Here is a 15,084-nt window from a genome sequence, read left to right as displayed (position 1 = left end):
GAGAAATATGTATTCCAGATCATCATCTATCTATCTATATAAATAAAAATGTAATGTTCGTTTGTTCCTACTGATTCCTTTGAAATTTTCACACAATGCTGCATTCGAATATGCACGTGTTTTTATATAATATATGTGTCGAAATTCCCGCCACTGAAGGGAGATGGTTAGGATTAAGGCTTACCGTAAAGAACTCTGCTTCTATTTATACTATTTTAGATGCAGTTTTTTGCGTTTTAATAGGGTACATCAACAGAATGTACACTAAGAAGAAATTTTTTGAAAAATTCCCTTCCACGGGGAAGTGTTATAAATTTATAATAGATACCCATTTTGAGCCACAACAACGCATGGTGGGGTCTGCTAGTTGTTAATAAAAACAGAATTACCATTGATTACAGTCTTATTTATTTATCTTGCTTAATGTTATCAGTAAATTATTATTATACACAAGCATAATTATATCAGTTTTTAGTCAGTTTTATCAGTAAACAAGTTATTGTTTATTAATTGAATTGATTGATTAAAATTATTTCAAAAACAAGATTAAAACATTATGAGAATCTAATAAGGAAATGTCTATATGTAAATTGAAAATAATTTTTGAGAATATTTTTAGTTTTTTTTTCTATATAGAAAGTATAGTGACAGTCAACTGCAAACAAATTGAAAAAGTTGGTGGCTAGTGGATGGTAATAGCAGAAATTGTTCTCTGCAATTTTTTATATTGATAAACATCCTGATGTCTATATTAATCACTAAATCAAAATTTTATCATTGCATCAAAGATAGACAGAATTTGTATCATTACAATTTAAAGCTAATGAAACAGTAATGCCAAATGGACATGGACATGAATCAATCTTGTGATTCATGTCCATGTCCAAAGATTGTTAATTTGAATTTGAACAAGTTCATTCATGTGTATCCTATATAAAAATCATACATAATGATTTTTGTATAATGAAATTTTTACCTATGTCATTCAATATCAATGATTTGATATTAATTTGTGATTTTTTATAGTTCTTTCATTTGTGACTATACATTTATTATATAAATTGTATCTACTGATATTATGTATTATTACTTGTATACTTTTACATAATTTCATAATGTCTTTTAGCAAACAAGCATTTTTATAAATTTTATTCAATAAGCTGTTTTTAAAAATACACACAGTAAAATGCATTGTGACAAATTCTAGTATAATGAAATTATTAGTATGACAAAAATTTATTTTCAGTCTCTGCTAATTTACTATGCATCTTGATGTAAAATGTTTCAGTTTAACACAAAAGTTTACCTCTTTACAGATGAAAGTGATTATTTATAATGAAACCTATAATTGAATTTTTTATTCTATCTAAATTATAATATCACACTGAGTGGCCAAAAAATTAGAGACACCCTCTAATAACGAGTTGGTCCACCTTTAGCTCTGGTCACAGCCAATATTATTCTTGGTATGGACTCAACAAGTTACTGATACCATTGCTGAGAAATGTTGTCCCATGCGAACATAATGGCAGCTCTAAGTTGGGTCAGATTGGATGGTGGCATTTCCAAGCTTCGAAGTGATCTTTTGACTTTGTCCTACAAATGCTCCGTAAGATTAAGGTCAAGAGACTGAGCTGGCCATGGAAGCAGGTTAAACTATGATTGATGTTCCTCAAACCAATTTGAGACCAATCGAGCACAGTGACAAGATGCTTTATCCTGCTGAAAGTGACCATCTCCATCAGGGAACATTACAATCATAAACGAGTGTACGTGATCAACAATGATGTTGAGGTAAGCTGTTCTATTCAGAGATGTGTCCACAAATATCAAGGGACCCAGTGTACACCAGGAAAACATTCTCCACACCATAATTCCACCACCACCAGCCTGAAGAGTTGTCATTTGGCAGGAGGGGTCCACAAATTCATGCTGTTTGAAGATTCAGATCATACCATTGTCACGATAGAGCAGGAAATGAGATTCATCAGACCAGGCTACTTTTTCCAGTCCTCAAGTGACCAATTTTGTTGTTCCTTGGCCCACAACAGGTGCCTTTTCCTATTTTTCTGTGATACCAAAGGCACTCTTAATGGTCTCCTGTTGTTAAAGTCCATTTTTTTGCAAAGTGTGTTTTGTTGTGCATTGGGATATACTTTGTGATGCACCTGCATTGAATTCAGCTGTAATTTGTCATGTTGTTGCCCTTCTGTTGCTGCAGACTATGCATGCTAATCGCCTTTCACCTCTCTCATTCACCAGCCTTTTTTGACCAGAATTATCCTTATCGCTTGAAGTTTTTTTTTCTCAACTGCCACTCTCTAAACAACTGAGATACTGTTGGGTAAGAAAATCCTAAAAGAGTCGTTGTTTCAGAGATGCTGACACCAGCTCTTCTTGTACTGACGATCATTCCTTGTTCAAAGTCACTTAAATCTTTCGTCTTATTCATTTTGACATTAACTTTCATGCTAACTATGTCATCCGTAGCTGAGCATTTCTTATATAAGCAACTCTGTGTTGTTATGTCACTCTACATCACTGTCGGACTGATTTACTTTCAAATAAGGGGTGTGTCTAATTTTTTGGCCACTCAGTACATCTATAATTGAATTATTTATAGTTTTCTTTCATTGTCAGTATAATGAATTTTTACAATGCAAATTTTAGCTGTAATTGTCAATTTAGTGTGTGGTATAATGTCATTACTGTATAATTATTTAAAGTAGTAGTCTTGACTGCATCTAATGTTGTTGAAACTGAAATCAATACTACCATTTCAAATTCAGTCAACTTGATGTAAAGCCTATATCATTTTTTGATAAGATGAAAATAAGGTCCAGTTATTGAATTTAAATACTGTAACACAGTTCAGAATTTCTGGAGAAGGTTTTGCTTACACATATAGTATAATTGAAAATTAGACTTTTTTAGCAATAAACAACAAATGTTTTGAAAAGCAGCAGTTTCATTGCCTGAATAATAAAGTATGCTGTAAATTTTTAGTTGGTGCAATTAAAAAGTGACCAGTGCAAGTGCTCACATTCAAATATATGTGTTCCATTTTGTCAACTAAAATGCTACTCAACTAAAATTTTTCTTGTGCTCTAGTAATTATGGATTAAGAAACAAATTGCTAAACTTGCAGTACCAGAGTTTTCAGTCTGATCTCTTCTTCCAGACATATTTAAATATATCCTTCACATGGTACTCAGACAGCCATTTTCAATCCTGAGATGGTGTGTGTGTGTGTATATATATATATATACTATGCTGAGGTTGAACGATGACTGAGTAGGATGAGTAGGATGAGTGCCATGAGTAGGAGTTTATTGCTGTAGCTGTCCCCAGTCAGCACCATGTGTAACCAAGGATGGTTATATTATATTTGTTAAACTTTCTAGCATAGTGCTGTAAAACAATATTTAAAAAATTGTAAAGAGCTGTAAAGTAATAATTTAAAAGATAAATTATATAAACAACTTTTTGATTTAAATAAATGAATTTTATGTTTTATGTCTTTAATACATAAAAAAGTGAATATCTATGGAAGTCTATACAAATAAAGGGTCTTCCAAAAAGAATACTACCATTTAAAAGTACTGTCATTATATTAATTATTATTTGAGAACTATGCAATGTATTGTATATCAATTGATAAAGTAAATGTCCAAGTTTCATCTACCATCTGCATAAAAACCGTATGTCTTTTGCCTCTAGGAAGTGCCATAAACAAAAATGGTGATTCTGTTACAGAAAGTGTTTTGTGTTCTTCACGTCATAAAGTCATCATTATGTAACATGAATTTCAATGATTTTTGTGTTTTGCAGACAATTTCAATGTGATCCACCATGCAAACAATCTTGTTACATAATGACTGATTCTGACATTGTGGACTGTAGAATGCAAAACATATCTGTTGTGGGTTACCATTTTTGTTTATGGCACTTCCTATGATGTTTTGAATGCAGTTGGTAGATGAAATTTGAACAGTAGTTCTGTCAATTAGTGTACATGCATACTTCTCAGACAATAATTAACATAATTACAATAATTTAAAATGGTAGCATTCTTTTTGGAAGACCATGTACATACTTAGAAAAACAAATAATAAGTTTTTAAAGATATTTTTATTGAATTTACTATTAAAAAATATCAAATTACCAATATATTTATAGATGCATTTCTTTAATGATTCTTTAACTGAAGTAATAATCTTTTGACAAAGCTTTAAAATTAGGAATTTCATTACCAGTGAACTGTTTATCAGTAATTCAATCCCTAAATTTAAAGCTTTGCCAAGAGATTAGTTATTTAAAATATATATTGAGTTTTTTGACTTTAGTTGGATGCCAAGTGAAGATATGTCTACACATACAGCAAAATTGAAAAGTCTTTGGAATGAACTAAATAATGGACTTAAACATAAAAATTTACATCTTCCTCTCAATTCCCAGCATTCACTGTTTAAAAAATAAGCATTTTTGGCTACATTCAATGGCATACTTTGAACCCGCTATAGACATTGAATGTCTATAGCGGGTTCAAAGTTTGGAACAATGCTGTTTTTCTTTGACATAATTGTCTTTGAATTAATATTTATTGCTATTTTTTAGGGGGTTATCTAATATAGATTGCCATACCTTGGATGTGGATATAGATTCTTTATTGTTAATGCAGCTTTTTTAAGTGTTCCAGCAAATATTTCAAATGCCTCCATGGTTCTTAGTTTACAGTTATTGAATGTGTTTTAAAAGCTTTGCTTCTGTCAATCAAGGAGACACCCCTTGCTCACTTGCATATTGTTCTAGATGGCATATTGTGGTTCCCAATATGGAATACTGTCTACAAGGCTTTTGTTATAATTTTTTTTATGGTTATGCATATTATGATTGGGGGTTTTGGAAATTGGTTGGTTCCTTTAATGTTGGATGCTCCAGATATGGCTTTCCCTTGAATGAATAATATGAGTTTTTGGTTGCTTCCTCACCTTGAAAGGTGAAAATCAATTTTTGGGCAAGCTCAATCAGCAAAACATCTGGCAACACACAACTACTCTATACAGTATGCTATTAATAGGGCTGGTGATATCGTTGGCAATGTTTTCTTACGCTTACAAGAATGTGGAGGAGTTTTGGATGAAAAGTGCAAATGGAGATTGATAGTTTCACACCTTCTAATGTCACTGTCACCTTTCATCAGCAGTTAAAATACCTTGTTGGAGAATTCTTACAGAACTAAAGGTATTCCTCAATGCCAAAGAGGTACACAAGGATGACAACTGGAACACAGTCAAAGGTGTTATTAGGTTGCAATCTTTCTTGAACTTTCAGTTGTCTACTGACATTTTCAAACCTATGATTCACTATTTGTGGTGTTTATCTGGGCTTCTGAATGGTAGAGAAAAAATGCTCAGCATCAAGGAAGCGTGCTTCACACTTACAGAGAGTAATAGTCTTGTCTGTGATGCTGTAGATTGTGATCAAAATACATTTATAAAATGTCTTTTCACTGTTGCAAGTGCTTATGTTTGAACCATTTATAGATTGAAAGTGTATTTATTGACTATCGCTATATCGAAATGTAGCCAGTCTATTTTTGTGGGGTAACTTGATTGAGGACTTTACAAATAAGTGACACGTGTTGGTGGAAGAATTAATTTAATGCTAAATCAAAGAATAGAATTGACAAAACAGCTAGCGGATTTACACAGTATTCTTACAATTATACAAATTTCTTAATCTCATCCACTAATTATAAAGGGATTGCTTGAGATCACAATGTCACTAATATGCACTTACTCTAAAGATCTATACAAATATTTAGAGGGTGATATGCTTGGTAGTTCCATACTCTTAACACAATTACTTGACGAAATTTATGTTCTTTGTTTACACACACGTGGTCAAAGCTTAATTAACAAACAAAATTATAAAAACGTCGAATTGGGGAAATAGTTGTCCCGATGAATGAGCCTAATTCTTACATATAGTTTTAATCAAACTACTTGCCAGTTGGGGCCAAATCCAGATCGATGGGGTTGGTTTGTCCTTTAGCACACAATGGTTCAATCTCCTATCTTTTCTCTTCGATTCTTACCCAAAACTCTCCACTCTGTTATTCCAGATGGGAGCTCGAAAGTCCAGTCCAGTCTCGAGAGTCCAAAAAGGAAAAAAAGCTTTCTTATATGTGTGACACAAATTTTTATAGCTCCCGCCATCCAGGAACATCACTACACACATGATCCACTTTAGACCAATCTACATTCACAACAGTGGTAACCCCAAAAGGTGATACAGAAATTATAACAATACATACGCATAACAAAGATAGAGAGAAACAAAAAAGAAAACCCAGTATGATATCACTTAAGAACGGAATGTGATTACATAAATTAAAATTTCTTTATACAACTAAATACAGTAACTATAGTGGCGGAGCACTACAAAAGTCACTACTATTTCTGCACCACTTCTCCCTTTTCTGACTAAAGGATATTAATATTAATGTTACTGTGAAAAATAATTACCACTGAGAATCTACTATATGATACTGTCCTGATTGGGATAATAAATAAAATAATGAACCAATAAATCAAAAAAGTTCATATGAAATTTACTGGTTAGACTTCATTTCTCAAGTTTTATTTAAATATTAATGTTAACTGTTTAAAGTTTCATTAAAATATTGATGCAAATTTTTTAGAGGATATTGATATAATTGTTAATATAATATAACTAATGTAAAAACTATTCATGATACTTAAAAATTTAACTACTGTTGATATTAAACTACTCTCTCTCCAAATAACAATTGTGTTGGCATTTTAATGAGTGGTGTAATATTATGGCATAGATAACAAACATGCCATCAACCTTCTCTTGCTGCTCCTCTCTTCTCAGGTGAATCAGCACTCATGTAACCAAACTAATTTATTTACCTGCCATGTTCCACATTCAATTAGCCATAACTCATTATGGTCTATAAAATGAAATGGTTTGGATGATTACATTATCATATCAAACACTACCTCTGTGCCAAAATATATCAAAATTGGTGGGGGACATAGATGTATTACTTCTTGTAAGTGATCTACTTTTTTTATGTGATGTACAGTCTTTGCCTCAGGAAGTATCTGTCTCAGTTTATCTGAATTTCTAACTTTTCTTTAATAAAGAAGATATATTTTTTCTTAGCCATAAAAAATATTATAGTTAAGAAAAAATATAGCTTCTTTATCAAAGAAAATTCAGAAATGATAATGGATAAAAGATAAAGAAGGCTTACCATAATATTTTTTTCTCAAACTAGGACAATTTTGAGAAAATACTCACAACAGAAAATAAAACCTACTAGGATAAGTACATACAATTGGAAAGGCTAAATAAAGTTGTTAACAAAAAATGAGTTAAAAGCAATTTTTAATAACTCAACTGAACATACCATATTATTAAGAAGTTATTAATATTTATCACTATATTTATATTTATCTAATATTTATCACTGTAAACTTTATTTAAAAATTCTATGTTATTTTTAATGGCATTGAAATTTAATGCAATTTAAATCAGTACCTTTAAAATATGACAATATATTTGAGGAAGTTTCTTCCACTGCTACTAGACTTGTTTTATGTTTTGCACATTTCAAGTGATTTTAATGTCTGAATGCCAACCATGAGTTACTGAAAATTCTGAAAAGCACAGTTCACATTTCACTTTGTCAATATGATTACAAACTTTTTTCAAACACAGATAATCCTTTTTTAAATCATCAGTAAACACAGTTTCTTTTTAGCATTTTGAAGAGTAAATTAATTTAATGCACAGTGCAAAATAATTGCAAATGCCAACTAGCAATTTGAACTCAACTAAACTAAGATAGGACATATGCAACAATGACATGCCAGTGTAAGTGTTGCCAACTCTAATTGAAAGAAAATATGTAAAAAAATGAAATATAAACATCAGGATCTCAGGATACATGCTATTATAAATAATGTGAAAGAATAAAACATCTAAATTCATTAGGTCACATGCTATAAATTTTGAGTGAAAACATCTAGACAAAATTGCATTTTGAAGGTTGTAGAACATAATTACTTTAAAAAATGAAAAATAATTATATCATTTGATTTCAAGATATTTTGTATATCTTAAAAATTCCCAGGATAGAATTAATTATAAAAAAGTGAACTGTTTCCCGAAATCCCAGGACAAGCAAAAGACCAGGAAATCAGAAACCCTACTTCATATCAACTGCTGAAACTAGAGTTATGGAAGCACATAAAGATACCAGTTTGCATTACTGGGACATAAGCAATTTTATTGAAGATTTTCAGGATTCCAGCAGTGAAGCAAAATACATCTGCTACACATAATGTCAATGATTCATCTAGAGATGAAGTAAGTGCTATTTCTGAAAGTGATATTGAAGATGAAGGTGATTTGTCTGATTCTTGAGTTCAAGTGGAAGTTGTATGTAGAATATAATGACAATTTTCAGTGCTTTTGGTTTACAGTGACAAGTAGTGGTCCACAGTATAATAGGCCATCAGATAAGGACCTATAAACAGAAAAACACACAAAAAAAGGAATGCAAAAGGTTAATTGTTAATAGTTAGCTAAAATATAGCCTGAATAATCTGACATTTAATCATTCACTTATTACAGAACATTAAAACTTGGTTGTTTATATACTGTATATCTACAATAAATAGCTAATGAAACAGAAAAACACAATACTTTCTATGCATATCAGTAAGTGTCAGGTTTTCAATGGATGCTCTGGAATTATAGGATAAATGGTGCTGCAGGTTATATAAAGGTTTTATTTCCATTCTAGGAATTTTCTGCAGGGTATACAGAGGTGCAGGATACATGCTACCACGATTATCCACATGAAATTATTTTATATTTTAGTTTAATTACATACTTATAATAATTCTGTAAATAATAGCTGGTAAGTAATAATTATTTAAAGCTAAAAATATAAAATTTAAGGAAATATGAAAAGTTGAAAATATAACTGTCCATCTAATATATTGCATTCCATTCATGTGCTTTCATTCTAAATAGAACATAAAACCCAATAAACAAAAGATTTTAGGAAGTGAAACTTTAGATGAAATGTTTTTTGAGATCATTTGTTTCAGCTTAAGACCTCAACTGTTGTCTGCTCTGCAAGCAGAAGTGAGCAAAATAAGACTAAGGACTGTCATAAAATAACTTCCAAGCAGAAGGGATAGATTTGGCTTATATCTCTTTTACTTGGAAGTTATTTTACAATACTCTTTAGTCTTCTTCCCTCTTCTGAATTCATGTACTGTACATTAGTAGATCCTCCCCCTTTTCTGTGTTGTATGTATATATATATGAAATATAATAAATAAACTTAAAGATATATACAGGGTGTATCAGAATGATTTTTTAAAAATTTGTGGGATTGTAGAGGATGAAATTTTGAACATTTTGATGTAAGGAACCCATAGCCAGAAATATGATATAAAGTTTCTACAGCGGTAGGAAGTGCTTGATCGCCCTTCACTTTGATAGTTACCCATTCATCCATCGATGTCATGTTATTGTTCTTGACTTCTTCCTCTGAGGTTATGTAAAGTCCCTTGTGTACACAATACCTGTAGGAACAGTTCATGAGCTTACGATGGATATACACCTGTAGGAACAGTTGTTGTATATCCGAACACAGTAAGATCTCTGTAAGATGCCACGCTCCCCTCTGGTGGTATGAAATGCTGTAAAAATGTGCATTTTTACAGCATTTAATACCATCAGAGGGGAATGTGGCATCTTACAGAGAGTTGGGCAAAACATGGTTTGTCATTGCATATTATGTAACAAAGTTGGTGATCGTCACATTGAACATTTACTCTAAAGTAGTGCAGCCACTGGTTTGATGTAAAGTTTGATTGCCCTCTACTGTTTTGTCAATAAAACTTTTCATAAATACTGTATTCTGCTGTTTCATTCAGCATACTGACTGCAAAGTGCAAAGTGCTGTAGAAACTTTATATCACATTTCCGGCTATGGGTTCCTTATATCAAAACATTCAAAATTTCATCCTCTACAATCCCCCAAATTTTTAAAACGTCATTCTGATACACCCTGTATATATCTTTAAGTTTATTTATTATACTTTGTTCGTTTATTTATGTAGCTTTATTCTTTTATATTTGTACTTATTTTTTTCTTTAGTATTATATATTAATGAATGTTGTTTGAATATTTAAATTATTCTTGTTTGTTTTTGAAAATGTTCCATTGTTGAATATAAGTTGAAATTGACATTCTCTGATTTAAACATAAATGTTATATTCTAAAATTGAACATTCTCAAACAGAAGTTTTAACAAACATTCTCTTCCTGTAGTTGTAACCTGAGGAAGGCCTATCAAAGAGATCCAAAAGATTAGTCAGATAAAATTTATTTTGATGGAAAAGAAAGGTGTTTGTGTATGATTTGAATCAAACATTCCAACTTGTTGCTTAGCTATTTTTATGATATTTAAGCATACATAAATTTATCTTTAACTCAGAAAGTTGGTGATTAATTAAAGGAATGAAAAATAAACTAAAGAGAAAATATGATATTGCTGAAAAATGTGGAATACTGATGAACACTTCTTGCAGAGAACTAGTTTAATTTTCAAACATGAATAATTGAATTTTTGATAATTTAAACTATTTGATTCCCTCTTATCAATGCTTGAATTAAAAAGATTTGACTAAACTATAACTTAAGTAGGTATAATTAAATTATATAAGAATATATCTTTAACATAAAATTTTTAAGAATGATGTATGTAAAAAATTGATCTTCAAATAAATTGAATAGAAAATTTTTCATTTAAGATTGCTAAAAGAGTTAGATTTTTTGTTTGTTTTATAGTGTTGTTATTAAATAAAATACGTTTGTTTTCTTTCATTTGCAGCTTTCTGAGATGTATTTTTTTTTAATATGATTTAAAAAACTGATTTTGATCGTTATTCTTAAGAACGTATTTAGAAAAGTAAAATCAGATGAAGTAATACATTATGCTAAAATTTATTTGATAACAATTTTCTTCAATTTTTTATTATTGAAGAATTATTTAATATCTTTTATGATTTAGTAAGTGACATTTTTTTATTTTATATTCTTAGAAATAGTCAGAGCATGCACGCATTGTATAAATAGAGGCATGGCTCTTTACTGGGGGACTTCACGTTGGTCTGCTATGGAAATTATGGTAATAAAAATATTAATGTTGAAATCAATAATATTTGATTTGATGAAACTTTATTATCAATATATAAATTATTTTTAATTTATAGGAATCCTACACAGTTGCTCGCCAATTCAATCTTATCCCTCCTTCTGTAGAACAGACAGAATATCATTTGTTTCAACGAGAAAAAGTGGAAATCTATTTGCCAGAATTATTCCATAAAATTGGTATAGTTTTTAAATTTATATAAAAAATCTTAATACTTAATAATAATAATACGATTAATAGTAGTTAAACATTTTAAGCAATGAATTATTTTACAAGTTACAAGTTAAGTGATGTTTTCAACATAAATTTTGATTTATTCTGTTTTATGACATGTATTTTTAAGAAAGATTTTTATAAATTATTCTTGTTTTAGGCACTGGCTCTATAACATGGTCGCCACAAGCATTTGGTATTCTGACTGGCAAATTTGATGAGGGAGTACATCTGTTATCTCGAGGGTCTGTCAAGGTATGAACTATAAATGATATCTTATGATATTTGATGTTATAAATGAAGATTTTTTATTTTATTTAGAAAAAAACTGACAATTAAATCTTGATTATCTGAATCCAAAATACTTTATACTTTCAATATCAAGGGAACATTTTCAGATGTGTTCAACCAATTGGGTTAAATCTTTGCAGTCTAACAGAAGATATTTATATGTTAACTATATAACTGATTTTATCTGCAGTTTTTGGAATATATGAGATATTTGAAGTTAAAAGTTAGTATTAAATTCCAAATATGGATTGCCAAATAGCAATTATCAGTTAATAATAGATGTAGTGATATTCAAGCAGCAGTTGGGACAGAGTGCATTTATAATGAGGGCTTGTACCATGCTTGGGATGTTCTGTTAAAAAATAGTTTGACAAGCTTTATTTCTTTAGTACAAAAATTGAATTCAGCAAAAAATTGCAAGAAAAATTTCTAAACTAAAATATTTGTAAAAATATAAAGAAATAATGATAACGAAAATCAAAATAATAAATTTATTATTAAACTGATTTCCATAATCAAAATATCAACCTACAGAAGCAAAATGTAATTCAAAAACATCCTAAATGTGTAAAAATTTGTGTCTTTTTCAGAATTTCACTATGTTACAAGATAAACACTTGGGTGCAGACCTTGATGGTCGCAGTCCTAGACATCAGTCTAAGCTGCAAGAATTAGCATTTTTGGCAGAAAAACTGGGATGTACTTCAACTCAACTTACAGTTGGTTAGTATAACATAAACAGAATTATAATATCATAAGTTAATTTGATTTTAATGAATGAAAATTTATCAGCTTGGTGTCTTAAGAATGATGGCGTTCACTGTGTGCTCGTTGGAGCTTCTACAACAGAGCAACTATATGATCATCTTCAAGCCCTCCAGGTAAAATTTCCTTGTTTACAGTATTATTTTATTAATCTTTTAATAATTTTAGAATAATTATAATAATGAAATTTAAATATTAAATAATTTGATATGATCTTCAATTGATCTTTATTTTCACTAATTTTTAATTACAGATTGTACCTAAATTAACACCAAATGTCACAAATGAAATTGAAAAAATTCTAGACAACAAGCCAGTCAGGCAGCCTATTCAGAGTTGACTAGTGCCGGGGCGGGATCCCTTCATAAGGGGTTCCGCCTTGGCTGCCATTACTGCCGCTGCCGCCGCAGCTGCAAATGCAACAGAAGAAACTGAGGGCGGACCAGAAAGAGAAGACAGTGGGATGGGAGAAAGTAACACGCACGGGGGAGGGAGTGGAGGACTCATGGAAAGTCTTCTATCTGCCTGTGTAATACAATGACAGCATATTGCTTAAATTTACATTGTATATACTCTAATGCTAATTAGCAAAATTAAAGCCAGTTTTATTTGGCTTTAATAGGCTCAGATGGGAAAATATAAGATTAAGAGAACAGTTTTACAAAATGCAGATAAGATTAAATTATCTGAGTTTTGAAGGACACAATAGTATTCTAGATTCTATTGTGTACGAACGTTTTAATATTTGGCTGTAGATTTAGATATGATTCTAGTTATAACTTTATTCACACTTCAAGAATTTTTTATATCTTACAACCAATTTCAGCATGCAAAACATATAGTGTTAGTTACACTGTATATTACAGATAAATACTCTTAGAATAGATTAAAAACAAAAACTATAGATACAAAAATAACCAATGCATAAATATTAAATTATTGCATTGGTCAGTCAGTTCTTTTCCTCTAGTTATAACTCATCTCAAACTAAAGTGCTTTCACTTGATTTTCAAACATGTTAACAGGCAGCAGATGAAAGGCACTGTTTAGCAAAGCCATCAATAATGTAATTAAATGGTCGTACACAAATAATGTACATACAATATATAAATATACATACAAAAATTACACAATACACAAATACACGTACACACACATACACTATATATATATATATATATATATTTAGGTAATTTTTTATTATGGATTGTTTACAAATGCTGCTAGGAAGTATCTGCACTGATGTACAAACTGGACTGAATTATGCACTGGAAAACCAATCATTGGCGTGTGTAATGATTGTGTCGTAAGCCGGGAAGCCAGGCTATTGTAATATTTCCGAAAGTTGGTATAAACTAAAATTTAGTTGCCTGACTTTTTAAGTGCCTTCTTGTTGCCTATTGCATATACAAATATCAACAATTGTTATTAATTTGTTGGATGCCAGTTATACAAGAGACTGTTAGGTTTTGACAGAAACTTTAACTATGTTATGTTTAAATCCTAATTCCTTTACATACTTTATTATTCATATTATAAAATTGTGTGTCATTGCCACATATTGTATTTACAAATTTACTAATTAATAGAATGAATACCTAAAGATTTCTAGCATGCACTAAGCTAATGTATATTACTATAATAAATATTTACTATAGTGTGAGTTGTAACTAAGCAGGCAGAGTTACAAGTAGGAATAATATAGAGACAGATTATGCATAGAAAATAATTTTAAGTCAGCCCAGCATAGGAAATAAGTAATCTTGCATAGCCTGCATTTAGACATTTTGACTCATTAATTAGTTAACTTGACAGGTTTCCTTGAGATATTTTGAACTGTGATGGAATTTATCATAATGCCATAAAAATGCTCAGGAGTAATTATATCAAAATCGAATTTTTGATAATTCGTATAACTAAAACAAAGAGTAGACTTACAATTACTACATTTTGTAAATATGTAATTCAGAATTGATGTTTATCTGTCATTTTTTGTAGAAACTTCTACAATTTGTTTTTTGGTTAATTTTTCTGTTTGGAAATAAAATAAAAGTGATTGACTTTCAATTATCCAAAAATGGTAGAAATGAAAGGTGTACATATGTACGTTTACTGTTTGGAAGAAAAGAATTTCCAAGATATAAGACAGAAAAAAACTTTGTCATCTCCCCTTGTAAATAGGAAAAATTTTTGTAATTTCTTAGATCCTTCAAATCTCTTCTATGAGCAATTCTTTTTAATGTTACAGTTCTCCATTCAAGATAATTGATAGTCAAACACATAAGCAAATGTGTGTTTAAAATGCAATAACATAAAGAAGAATTTGCTTGAATTTGTACATCTTAATGGTTCATATTTTTATAAATTATCATGTTACATTCGGATTTAACAATTAAAATGGCTCTATGTATCCATCGTAACTCTCCTGCTTAGATTTTTAAAATCAAATTTATTACAAACTCTTAACTTTTATTAAAATTCATTATTGAATTTACTACTTCCATTTGAATTTCAATAATAGATGTTAAATAATAAATAC

At 30.2% G+C, this 15,084-nt stretch overlaps 1 protein-coding gene and 1 pseudogene across 3 annotated transcripts in view; one reads left to right on the top strand and one right to left on the bottom strand.

Moving 5' to 3' along the window:
- LOC111628791 (voltage-gated potassium channel subunit beta-2-like) overlaps nucleotides 1–13,445 on the top strand; it is a 93,880-nt gene extending 80,435 nt beyond the window's left edge. For all 3 annotated transcript variants that reach the window (XM_023372638.1, XM_023372637.1, XM_023372636.1), the window contains 6 exons: nucleotides 11,164–11,249; nucleotides 11,335–11,455; nucleotides 11,650–11,744; nucleotides 12,371–12,503; nucleotides 12,573–12,661; nucleotides 12,799–13,445. In XM_023372638.1, the coding sequence (XP_023228406.1) occupies nucleotides 11,164–11,249; nucleotides 11,335–11,455; nucleotides 11,650–11,744; nucleotides 12,371–12,503; nucleotides 12,573–12,661; nucleotides 12,799–12,885 (611 nt within the window). In that variant the 3' untranslated portion in view covers nucleotides 12,886–13,445. The remainder of the gene's footprint in view (nucleotides 1–11,163; nucleotides 11,250–11,334; nucleotides 11,456–11,649; nucleotides 11,745–12,370; nucleotides 12,504–12,572; nucleotides 12,662–12,798) is intronic.
- LOC111628792 lies at nucleotides 1,942–2,482 on the bottom strand (annotated as a pseudogene).
- Nucleotides 13,446–15,084: the final 1,639 nt, after the last annotated feature.

The sequence above is a fragment of the Centruroides sculpturatus genome, unplaced genomic scaffold (assembly GCF_000671375.1).
Source record: "Centruroides sculpturatus isolate CEXI.00-Female unplaced genomic scaffold, Cexi_2.0 scaffold485, whole genome shotgun sequence".
NCBI classification, from domain to species: Eukaryota; Metazoa; Arthropoda; class Arachnida; order Scorpiones; family Buthidae; genus Centruroides; species Centruroides sculpturatus.
This window is presented reverse-complemented; position numbering and strand designations above follow the sequence as displayed.